We start from the raw sequence: 13,652 nt of genomic DNA on the forward strand, positions 1-13,652 counted from the left end.
TTTCTGACCGTGACCACATTTGTTTACAGATGCAATGGCCCGGGACTGAAAGGCTGCCAGAAAAAGTGAGCAAATTACTCCTGTCACTAATGGTACTTAAGGGGTAGACTGATATTGCTTAGTTAGATAGAGATCTCAATTTGAGCAAGAGACAAAATGATAAACTATCAGACAGTCTACTCCGGTGTATTTAACTACATTAACGTGGCATCCCTATTTTTTGGCAAATGTACAAATGTTTCTATTTTAAAAGAAAGTAAAAAGAGAATTGGCGATCTACAAGCTCACAACGTGTTGTTATGCTACAGGTTGCAGGCTTGTAAGATCGGCTATGTTTGCTATTTGATATACAAAATCAAATATATAGGGCATAAGTGGATAAGTCTGCTGCTTACGTGTACTGTGTAATATCTGTATCAATCAGTACCTCTTTTTGTCTTTCAGCCAATCAGGCTTGTCTATGATCGCGGCTGGTGTGGTAGGTGGCCTGCTGGCTCTCGTCATTGCAGGCCTGTCTGTGTTTGTGTTGCTACGCCGACGCCACATAAAAAGGAAGAGGACCATGCGTAGGCTTCTCCAAGAGAGAGAGGTGAGAAGAGGAACAAACCAATTGAGAGTTGTCTTTATTGGCTTGGATGCATGGCCATAAACTTTATTTATAAAGTGCTTTTTGAAACAGGGTTACAAAATGCTTTTACAATAGCAAGATAAAATAAAGAAACAACAGTAGATTAAAAATTTAAGGAGAAAATAAACATAAATAAAAACAACTAGCATCAATTGAAATAAATGTGAACAAATTAAAACACACATAAAATGGTATAAAGATAATACTTTGTCGTTGGGGGTGACATGGTCTAAAGACAAATTTCAGATTTAGGCCAGATAAGTGCAGAATCGACCTCGCTAACCAGGATTTGACAATATTGTCAGAAATCTTCAAAATCCATTCCATATGTATACCAGGTTCTGTAATACATTATGCTATGTCTGTCCCATTAAACTGCCAAAATGCCTTGCCGTTACTTGATAGAATCATGCTGATCTTTTTTCAGTTGGTTGAACCTTTGACCCCAAGCGGAGAGGCGCCCAATCAGGCTCTGCTGAGGATTCTGAAGGAGACAGAGTTTAAGAAGATCAAAGTGCTGGGATCAGGGGCTTTCGGTACAGTTTACAAGGTAACTACGTGTCGACGATATTAAGCACTTTGTTCTGAACAGTCCCATCCCATCTGAGCTGCACTGAAGCAGCGAACCAACACCCCTCGATGCTATCCCACATCTACATCTGGTGTCCATTTTTCAATTAAAAGTCAGATATCTAGCACACCACATCATGCATCAGTCAATCCAATCTCACTTTCAGTGGTAGTGTGCGTGGGCGCACGTGTGCATGCACGTGCATGCATGTGCATGTGTTTACGCATTACAGCACAGTTTCCCAAACAGTGGGTCGGGACCCATGTTTGGGTTGCGGATACATTTTTATGTTTTTTTTATACATTTTAGATATCCCCTCGTTTCCTACATTTAAAATAATTTATATTATTTCAAAAGATTTTAAAAAGTTTAAACAAATCACAACTTTTCATGAATTAAAAACAATTCCAACCTTTTAAAAAATAAAATAATAATAATAATAATTTCTATAAATAAATAAAAAAGGAGTAAGAAGTAGTGAAAATAGCAGATACAAGCTCACAACGTGTCACTTCGCGCCACGTTCCGCGCCACGTTTCACTAGTTTGGGTCCCGGGAAAACGTAGAATCTTTCTTTTGGGTCTTGAGCTAAAAAGTTTGGAAACCACAGCATTACTCTGTGTGTGTGTGTGTGTGTGTGTGTGTGTGTGTGTGTGTGTGTGTGTGTGTGTGTGTGTGTGTGTGCGTGTGTGCGTGTGTTTACGTATTACTGTGTGTGTGTGGGGATCCTTATGACTGTTTGCAGAGTTCAGAGTAAGCTTTATTAGCATAAAATGATTAGTATTGGGTTGTGCCAAAGCCTAGGAAATGGAACAGAATAGCAAACAATAGGGTACAAAATGCACAGATGAATATGGTACAATACAGATTAGGTACATTTAGTAGAATATAGAGTACTGGGTTTAAGGCATTCTGGTGGTGCAGGGGTAAGCTTCCTGCCCACCACTGTGGACATTGGGGTTTAAATCCTCCAAGGTGTCTCAAGCTTGGCTCTGCTTTCCAACTAACACAATTAGTCAGTTGAGGAGGGTGTTCTCTGTCGCTGCACCAGCAACTCCCACAGGTTGGTCGGGCGCCTGTTCAGTGGGCAGAACGAAGGATAACATGTTCCTCCGCATGTGTATGCCTCACTGGTGAAACCAGTAGGGTTAGCAGTGACAGGGGCTATACATGTGAGGGGTAAATAGGACATTTGTATAACAGCTCAATTTGGAGAAAAGGGGGAAAAAACAACAACAGTGTTTGTACTGTATACGACTCATCTTTATGCCTGCATGCAAGAGCGGAATACGTCATTTTAAAGCTGCTTATGGGTACATTTGGATTTAAGTACGTAGTACTAATAATACTGTAGCTGATGAAATGACAAACTGTGTGTTTGTGTGTGTGTGTGTGTGTGTGTGTGTGTGTGTGTGTGTGTGTGTGTGTGTGTGTGTGTGTGTGTGTGTGTGTGTGTGTGTGTGTGTGTGTGTGTGTGTGTGTGTGTGTGTGTGTGTGTGTGTGTGTGTGCGTGCGTGCGTGCGTTTTTTTTGTTCTCTTGTTTGATCTCCTTTCCCACTTCCCCCCCCCTTCTACCCTTTCTCTTATTTATGGAAATAACGATACGATGGGAACTATGCACAAAAAAACTAATTTCACCCACTTTTTTTACTTCTGTAAACCTGTGATGTGACAATAGAGCTGATTCTGATTCTGATTCTGAAGGGGCTGTGGGTTCCAGAGGGAGAGGACGTGAAGATCCCTGTGGCCATCAAGGTTTTGCGAGAGGCCACATCATCAAAAGCAAACAAGGAGATACTGGATGTGAGTTAATTGTTTCATACAGTATGGGTTATTCTTTTGAGTGTGAGCTCACTGTCGCAGCTACTGCCGACAGTGGGAATTAAAGTAAATAGTTGCTTACTTTATCTTACTTGAGCAGAAATGGTTGAGAAATTGCAGTCGATGTACTGTACAATAGAACAATTTGTGGGGCGCCGATTGCCCTAGTGTTTAAGGCACATACTGTACAGTACCACGCATATAGGCTCTAATGCCTGATGGCCTTTGCTGCGTGTCACTTCCCATCTCTCTCTCCCTCTTTCTTGTGCTATCCAAAAATATCTTTAAAAATAAACATTTGTAATTTTGGATTCTATGGAATCATGGATTCTAAAAAACATACAAAAACCTCTTATAATAGGTGCAATATTCTGTGTAAAATACAGGTATAATCCCATTGAGTTGGTATATTGTGAATGGCAATTATTTCAAGCCAGATGTTACTTTAGTGTCGCGTTTCCTCTAATTCATAGCACATGCATGTCTATTTGGAACTAATGACCAGTTATTATCCCTTAAATGAGTAATGTGTCAGGTTTCTAGACAGTGACCTTCACATGGGGCTGTAAGGAAATGAGATTAACTCGCTGAAGACAAGAGTTTGGTATACAGTATGGTAGTGTTCTGAAAATAACTGTTGTCCATTACAACACAAAGAAAGAGTATTGAAGCTTTTGTGATAGTATTAGCTCACTGTATAAGTGAATATTCATAATACGCAAGCTGGTTAAATAAGCAAAATGACCATGTTAAACTTGTTCTTGTTCATTTTTTTCATAAATGAATGGCCTACTTCATTGTACAAGATTGTTGCGCAAAAGTAGCTACAGTAGTTGCAACGGGTTGTGAGCTTAAAGATCTGCTGGTTTCGCAATTTTTGTTTAACTTTCTGAAAGTGAAAGTAGCTAAGTCTGTCTGTGGGTTTTATAAATATTTAACCAATTAAAACAGCTTGTGAATAATTAATTTCTACATTGGATACATACTTGTAAAGTACTGTGTTACTATAAGGGTTTATGGGAGGCCTAGATGTTAGGTGTGTCAGTTACAGTAGTTGACGCTTCCGGTCGTTCTCCACCACAGGAGGCTTATGTGATGGCCAGTGTGGAACACCCCCATGTGTGTCGTCTGCTGGGGATCTGCCTGACCTCCACGGTGCAGTTGGTCACTCAGCTCATGCCCTATGGCTGCCTGCTGGACTATGTCAAGGAGAACAAGGACAACATCGGCTCTCAGCACCTGCTCAACTGGTGTGTGCAGATAGCCAAGGTAATGGAACCATTCACCGTTACACAGTTGTAGCGTGACCCGGGCTTCAATATTCCGATCCTGTCTCGTTCCTGAGTTATTCCCACATACACGCAGTGCTTAATTTGTAAATTATTAGGTGTCAGAGTTCATGAATCCGACTAAATGTTATGCCCCCCCCCTCTTAAAGTGGCGTACATACTAGACGGAGATGGGGATTGACGTACGTCGGGGGTGAGGAACTGGTACGTTCTTTACGTCAGTGCATTCATAGTTTGAGACGTTTCTTGCGCGTGATCAGGGCCAAGAGGCTATTCATCCTCCAGAGCAGTGTTTATCAACCTTTTTTGTGCCAAGGCACACCTGGCATCGCCAAAAGATCCCAGGGCACACCTAGATATACGGTATATATATACATATAATTATATGTATATACACACACACACACTAGGGGTGTGCCGATACACTAATTTCATGAAACGATACGATACGATATTGGGCACACAACTTCGATACGATACACACTTTTTTATTATGAAATCATATGGGGGAGAAAAAAAGCAAATGCAAACAAATATTTCTGTTTTTGCATTATTCAGACATGCAAACTTGTAGCTTTTCAGCTTCCACTAGCCGTTTTGAATCCAAATAGGGCAATAGTGTGACACCTGACCCGAAAAAAACAGCATGTTGTCACCCTTTTCACCTCGGGCTGTTTGCATGCCTGATTATTATTATTGTAAAAAAAAAAAAAAAAAAAAAAAAAATCAAAATGATATTTTTTCAAACCTTCTTCAAACGGCGCGGCACACCTCAGCAGTAGCCCCGGCCCAAAATTGGGACGTTTGCCAGGGTTGATATACACTGCTCCAGAGGGAAGCAGTGAACGTACGTCAGGTACGTCAGGTTGCAGATTAGGCCTCAACCTGACGGATGACATAATCGACGGACAAACCCCCCATCCCCCCTCCTCTTTTTGGTCTCCCCCTCCGTTCCTTATGCTTACTTAACCCATTAAGACCTGAGGCGATTCTTAAAAAAAAATCAAAATCATAACAGTTTTGGGAAAAAAAGCAAAACATTTTTTTTTCAAGATTTAAAAAAAATAGCAGATCTACAAGTTCATAGCGCGGCACTCGGTGCCGCGCTATGAGCTTGTATATCTGCTATTTTTGAATAGCCAAAGACATCTAAAGTGACACATATGCGTTCCAGGTATCAATCTTAAGGGTCTTACGTCTAGTATGAATAGGCCTTTACTCTCTCTCTCTCTCTTGGGGTCCATAAGGATATTTACATATGTCCTCTCATCAAGTTGTAAACATTGACAACTACTTTGACATGAGGGGGGGGCGGGGCCTTTGCGTGATTTGCGGAGTCAGATTTGCGCAGTTGCGCAGCCTTCTAACAGCGAATAATAAAAGTGTTTCAAGGGAATAATGACTTTTTTTCTATCTATTGCACACCCCATGGAGACTTGAATTCATGGAGATTTTTTGTGCCAATAATTTGATGACCGGCGGCAGCTCCTGTAGGAGACTCAAAGTGTCAACTTTGAGTCTCGTAACGGAGACATTAGCATCTTTAGCGTCATCAAATTATTGGCTCAGGAATGCGACAAAAACAAAACAATCTCCATGAATTTAAGGCTTCATGGGGTGTGTAATTGATAGAAAATAAGTAATTGTTTGGTTGAACTATCCCTTTAAATTGTGCCGATTTACGAACGTAACTTGGTTTAATTTCATCCACGGTCCTTTTCCATTGAATTGAGGGAACATGTGAAGGTTGAATTAATAATAACTAGCCTAAAATAAAAACGTATTGCATGTGCATTTGAGGTGACGGAGCACCTTCTAGATTTCCAGGCACAAATTAAGCCCTGACAGTAGGCGTTTCAGTCAACTTTGAAGCTACTGAACAATGGAATGCAGTGCAGACCCAGGATATGTAATCACTAGAAAGGACTAATCAAGAAACAACATGAGGTCTCTTCTGACAGAAACCAGGGCTTTTAAAGTGCCTTTTCAGATCTGACTTACATGAGTCGCAAGAAGTGACTCCACAGCAGAGTCCAGCCTGATTCACGGGCCACTGAACACAAGCACCGTGCCCGTCTGTTAATTTGCAATTTCACCTTTGTTTGACATCAGGGTATGAACTACCTGGAGGAGCGCCACCTGGTCCACCGTGACTTGGCAGCCAGGAATGTCCTGGTGAAGACTCCTCAACATGTGAAGATCACTGACTTTGGTCTGGCCAAGCTCCTCAATGCAGATGAGAAGGTGTATCATGCAGATGGAGGAAAGGTTGGTTGGACAAAGCAAAGGATACTGTGCATGTATTTATAAAGAGGACTTACTGTAAAGGAATCAAATTTGCTCCATGGCTTAAAACTGTGTTTATTATTACATTACAGTCATTACATTATTATCACTACATCGCTGGTTTTAATTTAGATTAGATGTTCTGTGAGTAATGTGATTTGCATAGTTTATTTTCATTTGGCTAATTTATCAAGCATCCCATTTCAAAGTAGGCAATTTCATTCTCCTTACAAGCTTTCATTGTCTACTGCAGGCAATTCTGTCTTAACATAGCGCAGCTTTTAGATACATTTGGGCGAGGGTGTTATTGAACAATCTCAACTGTATAGCTCATAAATCTTCCCTTTGCACAGGTACCAATAAAATGGATGGCACTTGAATCTATCCTGAACAGGACATACACACACCAGAGTGACGTATGGAGCTATGGTAAGTGACAAAAGTCTTGCATGTTTTGTTCTTATTGTCACCATACACTATGTACCAGAATGCACTTGAAAGCTTGCTCAATGTCACAAATGTCGAACAGTCAGGCCTTTGCACCCAGAGTGCACTTGGTGACAGGTGCGTTGGAGAAATATTTATTTTCGTTAAAGTGCTTTAACAGCATGTGACGAAGGAAAAGTGCGGGAGTCCTTTTAATGTTTTGTAACTTCAGATACAAAAAAATATTGTTGTTGGATCCAGTCATACCACAGTCATCAAAATGAAGTCCACACGGGGGAGTAGGAATAGCATTTTACTAGCATCTGGGATTTTAAGACACAAGTTCTAGACAACCTACACAAAAGCAAATCTCAGGTGGGAAATATCACTTCAGAAGCTCACATAAACAATACTTCCAATTCAGAAACACACATGTACAGTACAATAATACCTTAATTAGTCTCACACACAGAAACACACAACCACACACAGCTCCTGTCTGTGGGCCAGCCTCCAAAACCTTTTTCTTCTTTTCCCTGGGGTTTGATCATACCTTCCGCTCAACAAGGCAAACACATCAAGCAGGTCCTGGCAGCATGACAGGCCTCTTCCCTTTTCAGTTGCTCCGATGCAGAAGAATATCCTGCCAACTCCCACTCCTTCAGGCTGGGCCAACTCGTCAGCTTCAGCCATGTTGATATTGTGGGATATTTCGGAAACCTACGTTTCTGTCGCTTTGTAATTTTTTTTCTATGCTAGAGTTCAAGGTCCTCACCTTGGATTCTGGCATGCTGGGAGTTTAAAGTACCAGCAGTGAGCTATACCATATTGCCTCCTTCTTTAGGTGTGACCGTCTGGGAGCTAATGACGTTCGGGAGCAAGCCTTATGACGGTATTCCAGCCAGTGAGATCGCCGGGGTCCTTGAGAAAGGGGAGCGGCTGCCTCAGCCACCCATCTGTACCATAGATGTCTACATGATTATGGTGAAATGTGAGTTTGGTGGAAGCCTGTGGAAACACTACATACTGTACCAGATAGAGTGTTCCTACTTGTAGACCACACGTAGGATAACATTTGTGTCATGTCTAAGGTTGGATGATCGATGCGGATAGCAGGCCTCGTTTCCGGGAGCTGATGGCTGAGTTCACGAAGATGGCGCGAGATCCTTCCCGTTACCTCGTCATTCAGGTATCATTTTTGCCAGCCTGCAGACCGACCGGTCCACCCTAGAACATACAGCTTATTTTGTTTGATTAGATTCATGCAGTCCCATATAGGCGGTACCTTACTGTATTTCTGTTCCAGGGCGACGACCGGATGCACCTGCCGAGTCCTTCAGACGCCAAACTGTACCGCAGCCTTATCAGCGGAGAGGACATGGAGGATGCCGTGGATGCAGATGAGTACCTGGTGCCCCAGCAGGGCTTCTTTAACAGCCCCAGCACCTCCCGCACTCCACTTCTCCACTCTGGGGTAAGCTACGGCACAAGTTCTCTAATAATAATAAAGTTTCTATTTCTTTTGGCCACACAGTATAGTAGACCCTTGGGTACATGTCTTTCAGTAGTTTGACGTGAGATCTTTTATAGTTGTATTTGATTTGATTTGATTGACCCATCAGTCAAAATACTGGTCTGGCATATTAAAGTGAAATCTAAAAATGCACACAAATCGCAGGTTGTCAATCTTGACTGTATGTCAAATGTACTGGCAATGCATTTCAGAGAGAAACAACAAAATCCAATAAATCACAATGTAAACGGAGTAACAGAGTTTCAGCTGGAGGAGCCGCACAGATTAGGCCTTTAATTTCAGTCTGAAGAAAGCATACTTGGAATTTTGTGTAAACTAAATTCCAGTCCACAGCCCCTAGTTTATGAGACACTCAGACAGGGCACATTTGCCAGCTGTCGCACCGATGGCCCGGTACTTATTTTAATCACATATGGATTTCACAGAAACCTATAGTGGAAACGTGCACAAGATGACATCGTTGTACTGAGTCCAGAACCACAACCTCAATTTTATCACTCCTTTTTATGGGCAAACTTTTATTGCTGCCTCAGCCTGTGTAGATAGTGTAGATTCAGCTGCATTAGATTGAAGCTGGACATTTAATGAGGCATTTTAGCTCGTCTGCAGCATTTAAGTTTCTTCCTCAACCGCAGAAGCTGAACACATTGGCTTAGAACCAAACAACCCTATCTGTAGGTTCGCTGTCATGCTGATGCATGGTTAGTTTAGAGCCAGCTCCCTTTTGCCACTATAGTGAAATTGATCACTGGCTTACGTAAGTTGAAGAGGGGGAAACTAATTGGCTTGAATTGAAGGTCCAACGTATGTGGAAAGCCTCATATGCTCCGTAGTATGACGGTGTTGCTTACCGGCAAGAACTGATACGACGCATTATTAGCTTGAAAATCTGTTCCCGTCAGCAAGTGACAGTGTCGTGCATGGAGTATAACTTAGGCTGAAGTCTTAGCTGGCCTGAAACAGACAGAGTGACCCCTGTCGCCCCCATCCAGTTAAACTCTCACCATCATGGCTTCATCTTCTTCATCTTGCCAACCCCCCATCATCTTCCCCTCCGTCTCCCACGTTTTCCTCCCAGGGGCCTTTTGATGATTAATACGCTATCGAGATGAGGAAAAATCACATCCTCCATTTCACTTCAGGTTTGGTGAAGGCCAAGTGTAGGTCCGGCATTTCTATCTGGGCTCCATGCCTGTCGCTGAAAGCCTGCTTAGGCCATAGAGACTTTCAAGTTTGATTACCTTTGCAGGCAGAATTACTTGTTATAAAGTCGCTGCACAGAAAGGGGGCGTAGCTCAGAATGAGCCTGTTTTTCTAATACCATTGTGAGAGAGTACAGTGTTCTGCGGTGCTGCAGAGTTTTACAGATGGCTGCCTACTCAGCGTGTTCAGTTTCCTGCTCTTGTTCAAAGTAATTGCATTGCCACAGCTGTCACTCTTGTTTCCTTTGCTCGCTTGGTTTCTTTGGTCTGTGCACATGTACAAAGTCATGACAAAAGACGAAAACAAAAGTACATAACAACAGTTGTCTGTTATAACGAATAGAGATCTGCTCGACATGTGTCAGTGAATCCATTTGACCTGCCTTTCTAGAGAAATCATTGAAAGTTTCGTATCTTTTATGTTGCAGAGCCTAAACAGTAGCATCGGAACATGCCACAGCAGAAATGGCTTAGCGGTAAGATAATGTTAATCTTGTACAATATAATATTCAAGGAAACTTCTTGTGTCTAGCATTTTATGTGTTGGAGTTACATACATCTTAATACCATCTTATTCCTGACAGAATGGATTCCCAGGGCGAGAAGGAAGTGTGGTTCTTCGGTACATTCCTGATCCCACAGACAAAAATCTCGACCAGGCCTTCCAGCCAGCTCCAGGCAAGTATCCTTCAACTTCTTCAGGCCTCAATCTCAGCTGACTCATTTGAGTCTTGCAAGTGATGTAATTCTCAATAGAGCCCACTTCTTTCCATTTCATGTAGTGAGCGAGAGGGACATCTAGTGGGCAGTGGATGTCAGTTATCATCCTGTAACTTATCTCTGATAGTTGTGCTTGCTGCACACCTTCCATTGTTAAAGAGCATTTTCCATTTGGGGATTGCATTTATTCAAAACGTTTTATGGTACCAAAACATTTATGCACAGTCAGAAACCAACCATAGCCCTGTCAGAGAAGTGCCATGCCAACCCCTTGAGCTATGTGCAACCACCAAGACTTCTACCATGGTTTCTGACTACCCTTATGGCTTTTACTGGATCGCATCTGTTGTCAGCTGGCTGACTGGCTTCTGTAATTGTTTTGTTTTTTCAGACTACATGAACCAGAACGGAACGTCAGACATGCTGAACCCTGTCTATCAGCAGCCCGGTCCACCTCGCAGCATACTGCCTACCATCTCTTCGGACGACACAGAGACGGAGTACCTGAACTGTTTTAAGAATGACACCTCGGGCCCTGAGTATCTGAACGAGATCCATGCCCCTGCCGTTCTATCGCCCATCTCCAACGGAACTGTCCACAGCCTTCAGAAATACCAGCCCCAGAATAGTATAGACAACCCCGACTATCAGCAGGACTTCACTCCCACCTTCAAGACCCACACCAATGGACACGTCCCAGCGGCGGAGAATGCAGAGTACCTGGGCCCAGACTGAAGTGTAGCAAAGACCCCAGCTCCTAGGATGGAAGGATATGCATACAGACATACAGAGACTGTTTCCTGCACCATTGAGAAACTGGCTGGGGGTGGGTTAGCTATAGTGGTACTATGAACTGCTTTCTATGTTGTATCCGGTCTTGAGGAGTCAATTGACATGCTGTGCAGCTTTCCATATTGTTTGCATGTCGTTGTGCTTGTCACTCAAAGCTCGCCTCATTCCACAGGCCTTTTCCATATCAAAATCAAACGGAAAAGGGAAGGACGTCGCTTTGATGAAAGCTGGAAGACGTGAGACCTAAGAGATATACTCCATGGAAGTTGGGAGTTTCTCTTCAAGATATACTCTCCAAATATCACTAGTCCCTGTCAAAGAGTGAGAATTACTCTCAACATTGTGCACAAAATGCTGTGATATGAATGTATCAATGTGGGGACGCTACTATCACATGAAAGGATTTAAAAGTGTCCAAGTCTTGATGAAAGGAAATCGGGGGGGGGACGGGGGACGTGGCAGCTCAATCCAAAACATCATTTAAGGTACAGTAGATGTCAGAATTAGAACTTAGACAAACACAGCAGTGAACAGTAAGAAAGGGTTGACAACTGTTTCCACAACAGTTCCACTATAAATGCAGGCTCAGAGATGCGGGGCTGCAGGACACCTTCCGTGTCTGCATGATGAGGTCAAGTGACTGAAAGGGAAACATTCCTGAGTCCAATGCTGGCTGGAATGTTGGGAACTTCGCGACGACACTCTTCCGGAAGGAGGAGTCAGTGGGATAAGAAAATATATTTAATGTTGCAATGTATGATTCATTAAAAAGGGGAATGCCACTGGATGTTTGCTTTTAAATATGATATTGCTCTGCCTTAGGACAGTCACTTGACTCCCTTAGTCAGAAACCAGACGTTTGCTGATGTATGAAGACAGATATACAGCTATATAAAGAAGCAAACATAACACATTTTTTGTCAGCACACTTGCTCAAACGCTTTTAAATATGTTTTCTTTTTCTTTTATATTATCGAAATTTTGACCACACTGGTGAGATTAGGGAAGAATAGGGAAGGCCAATGACTAATATCAAACTTACTGTAGTAGTTGGAGAGAGACACAGGCATCCAAGACATTTCTCAGCCATTTCAAGTGTATTAGTGAGTTTAGGGAAGGCTTAGCCTATATTACTTAGCCTCCCATGAGAAGGAATTGAATAAGTGACTGTTCTCAAGGAATTGAGAATGTGACTGTAGTATCCAGCATGATATCTCAGCATTTTTGGGCATTATGATACATGTAACTCTTTCCGAGTCTGATTTTATTTTAACACAAAGTGTGTTTAAAAAAACATTGCATGAGCCCACAAATGTAATGTTTTCTGTTCTTTAGAAGTTTTTTTTTGTTGACTAATACTCATTTGACTGCCCTAAGCCATACGCCTAACCTATTTGAATAAATACATTTTAGTGGTATTCCCTTTTTAATAACATTGTGTTACATAGAGTAACATTAAAGTGTTTTGATGGCTCCAGAATATTATGGAAATAGCTGGAGAGGTTTCTGCTATTGGGGATAGAGTGTATTTGCATCATTATTAAGAGACCTTTCCTTTTTTGTATGTTGTTGTTGTTTTTTTAAATGCAGTCCTGTACTTGTTATTGTTTTCACAGAGTTTTAAGTGTTAACACTACATCTATAGATCTGCTCATTACTTTAAAGTCTTGTAGTCTTGCAAGAGCATTAACTTTGAATACAAATATCCTTCCTAGTTTTAAAGGAATATACTGTCGTAGCAACTTGTGAGCCTACATTTTCAGATTTTTACACAGGTACATGTACAGAGAAGAGTGATTATGCTGTGTACAATATAGTCACCTGTAATTTATCTTATCCGTACATGGTTTTGACACTTTATACATGAATATGCACTTATTCCAGAATTTTAATTATGTCATTCCAAAGTGAATATGAATAAAATGTGTTTTTTATGGAACCGTACTGATGTCTCATTGTAATAACGTACATTCTACATTTTATACAGTAAAGCAGGGGTTTTCAACTGATTGTGAACCAGGGACCACCACTCTGACTACCACTGTTGCGTTGGGTTGGGATATGGACTAAGATTAGTGCTTTGGTAATACTTTCTATACATCCCATGTCTGCATCCCTCTGTTTCTCAACCAATAGTCCACGGACTAATAGTGGTCCATGGCATAATTAGGCCTGCAGGTGGTCCATGGGAAAATGGGGTCCAAGGCTCATAATGTAATAACGACTCCCGTACACTTCCGCTTCTTGAGATTTTCTGTGGAATATCTTGACCTCCGACTTGTATCTGACAACATCGATATCATCATAGGTCACCAGATCATTTAGTGCACTGTTCTGTGGAAGAGAAATTCACTTATAGAAAAGTACCCAATAAAGTAAAAGT

At 41.8% G+C, this 13,652-nt stretch overlaps 1 protein-coding gene across 1 annotated transcript in view; it reads left to right on the forward strand.

Annotated features, from left to right (window-relative positions):
* Positions 1-13,208, forward strand: part of egfra (epidermal growth factor receptor a (erythroblastic leukemia viral (v-erb-b) oncogene homolog, avian)) — a 46,596-nt gene extending 33,388 nt beyond the window's left edge. The window contains exons 16-28 of the mRNA XM_080439374.1: positions 30-65; positions 445-589; positions 1,056-1,178; positions 2,904-3,002; positions 4,104-4,289; positions 6,422-6,577; positions 6,949-7,024; positions 7,866-8,012; positions 8,113-8,210; positions 8,328-8,495; positions 10,186-10,233; positions 10,342-10,435; positions 10,869-13,208. Coding sequence (XP_080295500.1) covers positions 30-65; positions 445-589; positions 1,056-1,178; positions 2,904-3,002; positions 4,104-4,289; positions 6,422-6,577; positions 6,949-7,024; positions 7,866-8,012; positions 8,113-8,210; positions 8,328-8,495; positions 10,186-10,233; positions 10,342-10,435; positions 10,869-11,212 — 1,720 coding nt within the window. The 3' untranslated portion in view covers positions 11,213-13,208. The remainder of the gene's footprint in view (positions 1-29; positions 66-444; positions 590-1,055; positions 1,179-2,903; positions 3,003-4,103; positions 4,290-6,421; positions 6,578-6,948; positions 7,025-7,865; positions 8,013-8,112; positions 8,211-8,327; positions 8,496-10,185; positions 10,234-10,341; positions 10,436-10,868) is intronic.
* The last annotated feature ends 444 nt before the right edge of the window (positions 13,209-13,652 follow it).

The sequence above is a fragment of the Gymnoscopelus braueri genome (assembly GCF_963280865.1).
Source record: "Gymnoscopelus braueri genome assembly, chromosome: 10".
NCBI classification, from domain to species: Eukaryota; Metazoa; Chordata; class Actinopteri; order Myctophiformes; family Myctophidae; genus Gymnoscopelus; species Gymnoscopelus braueri.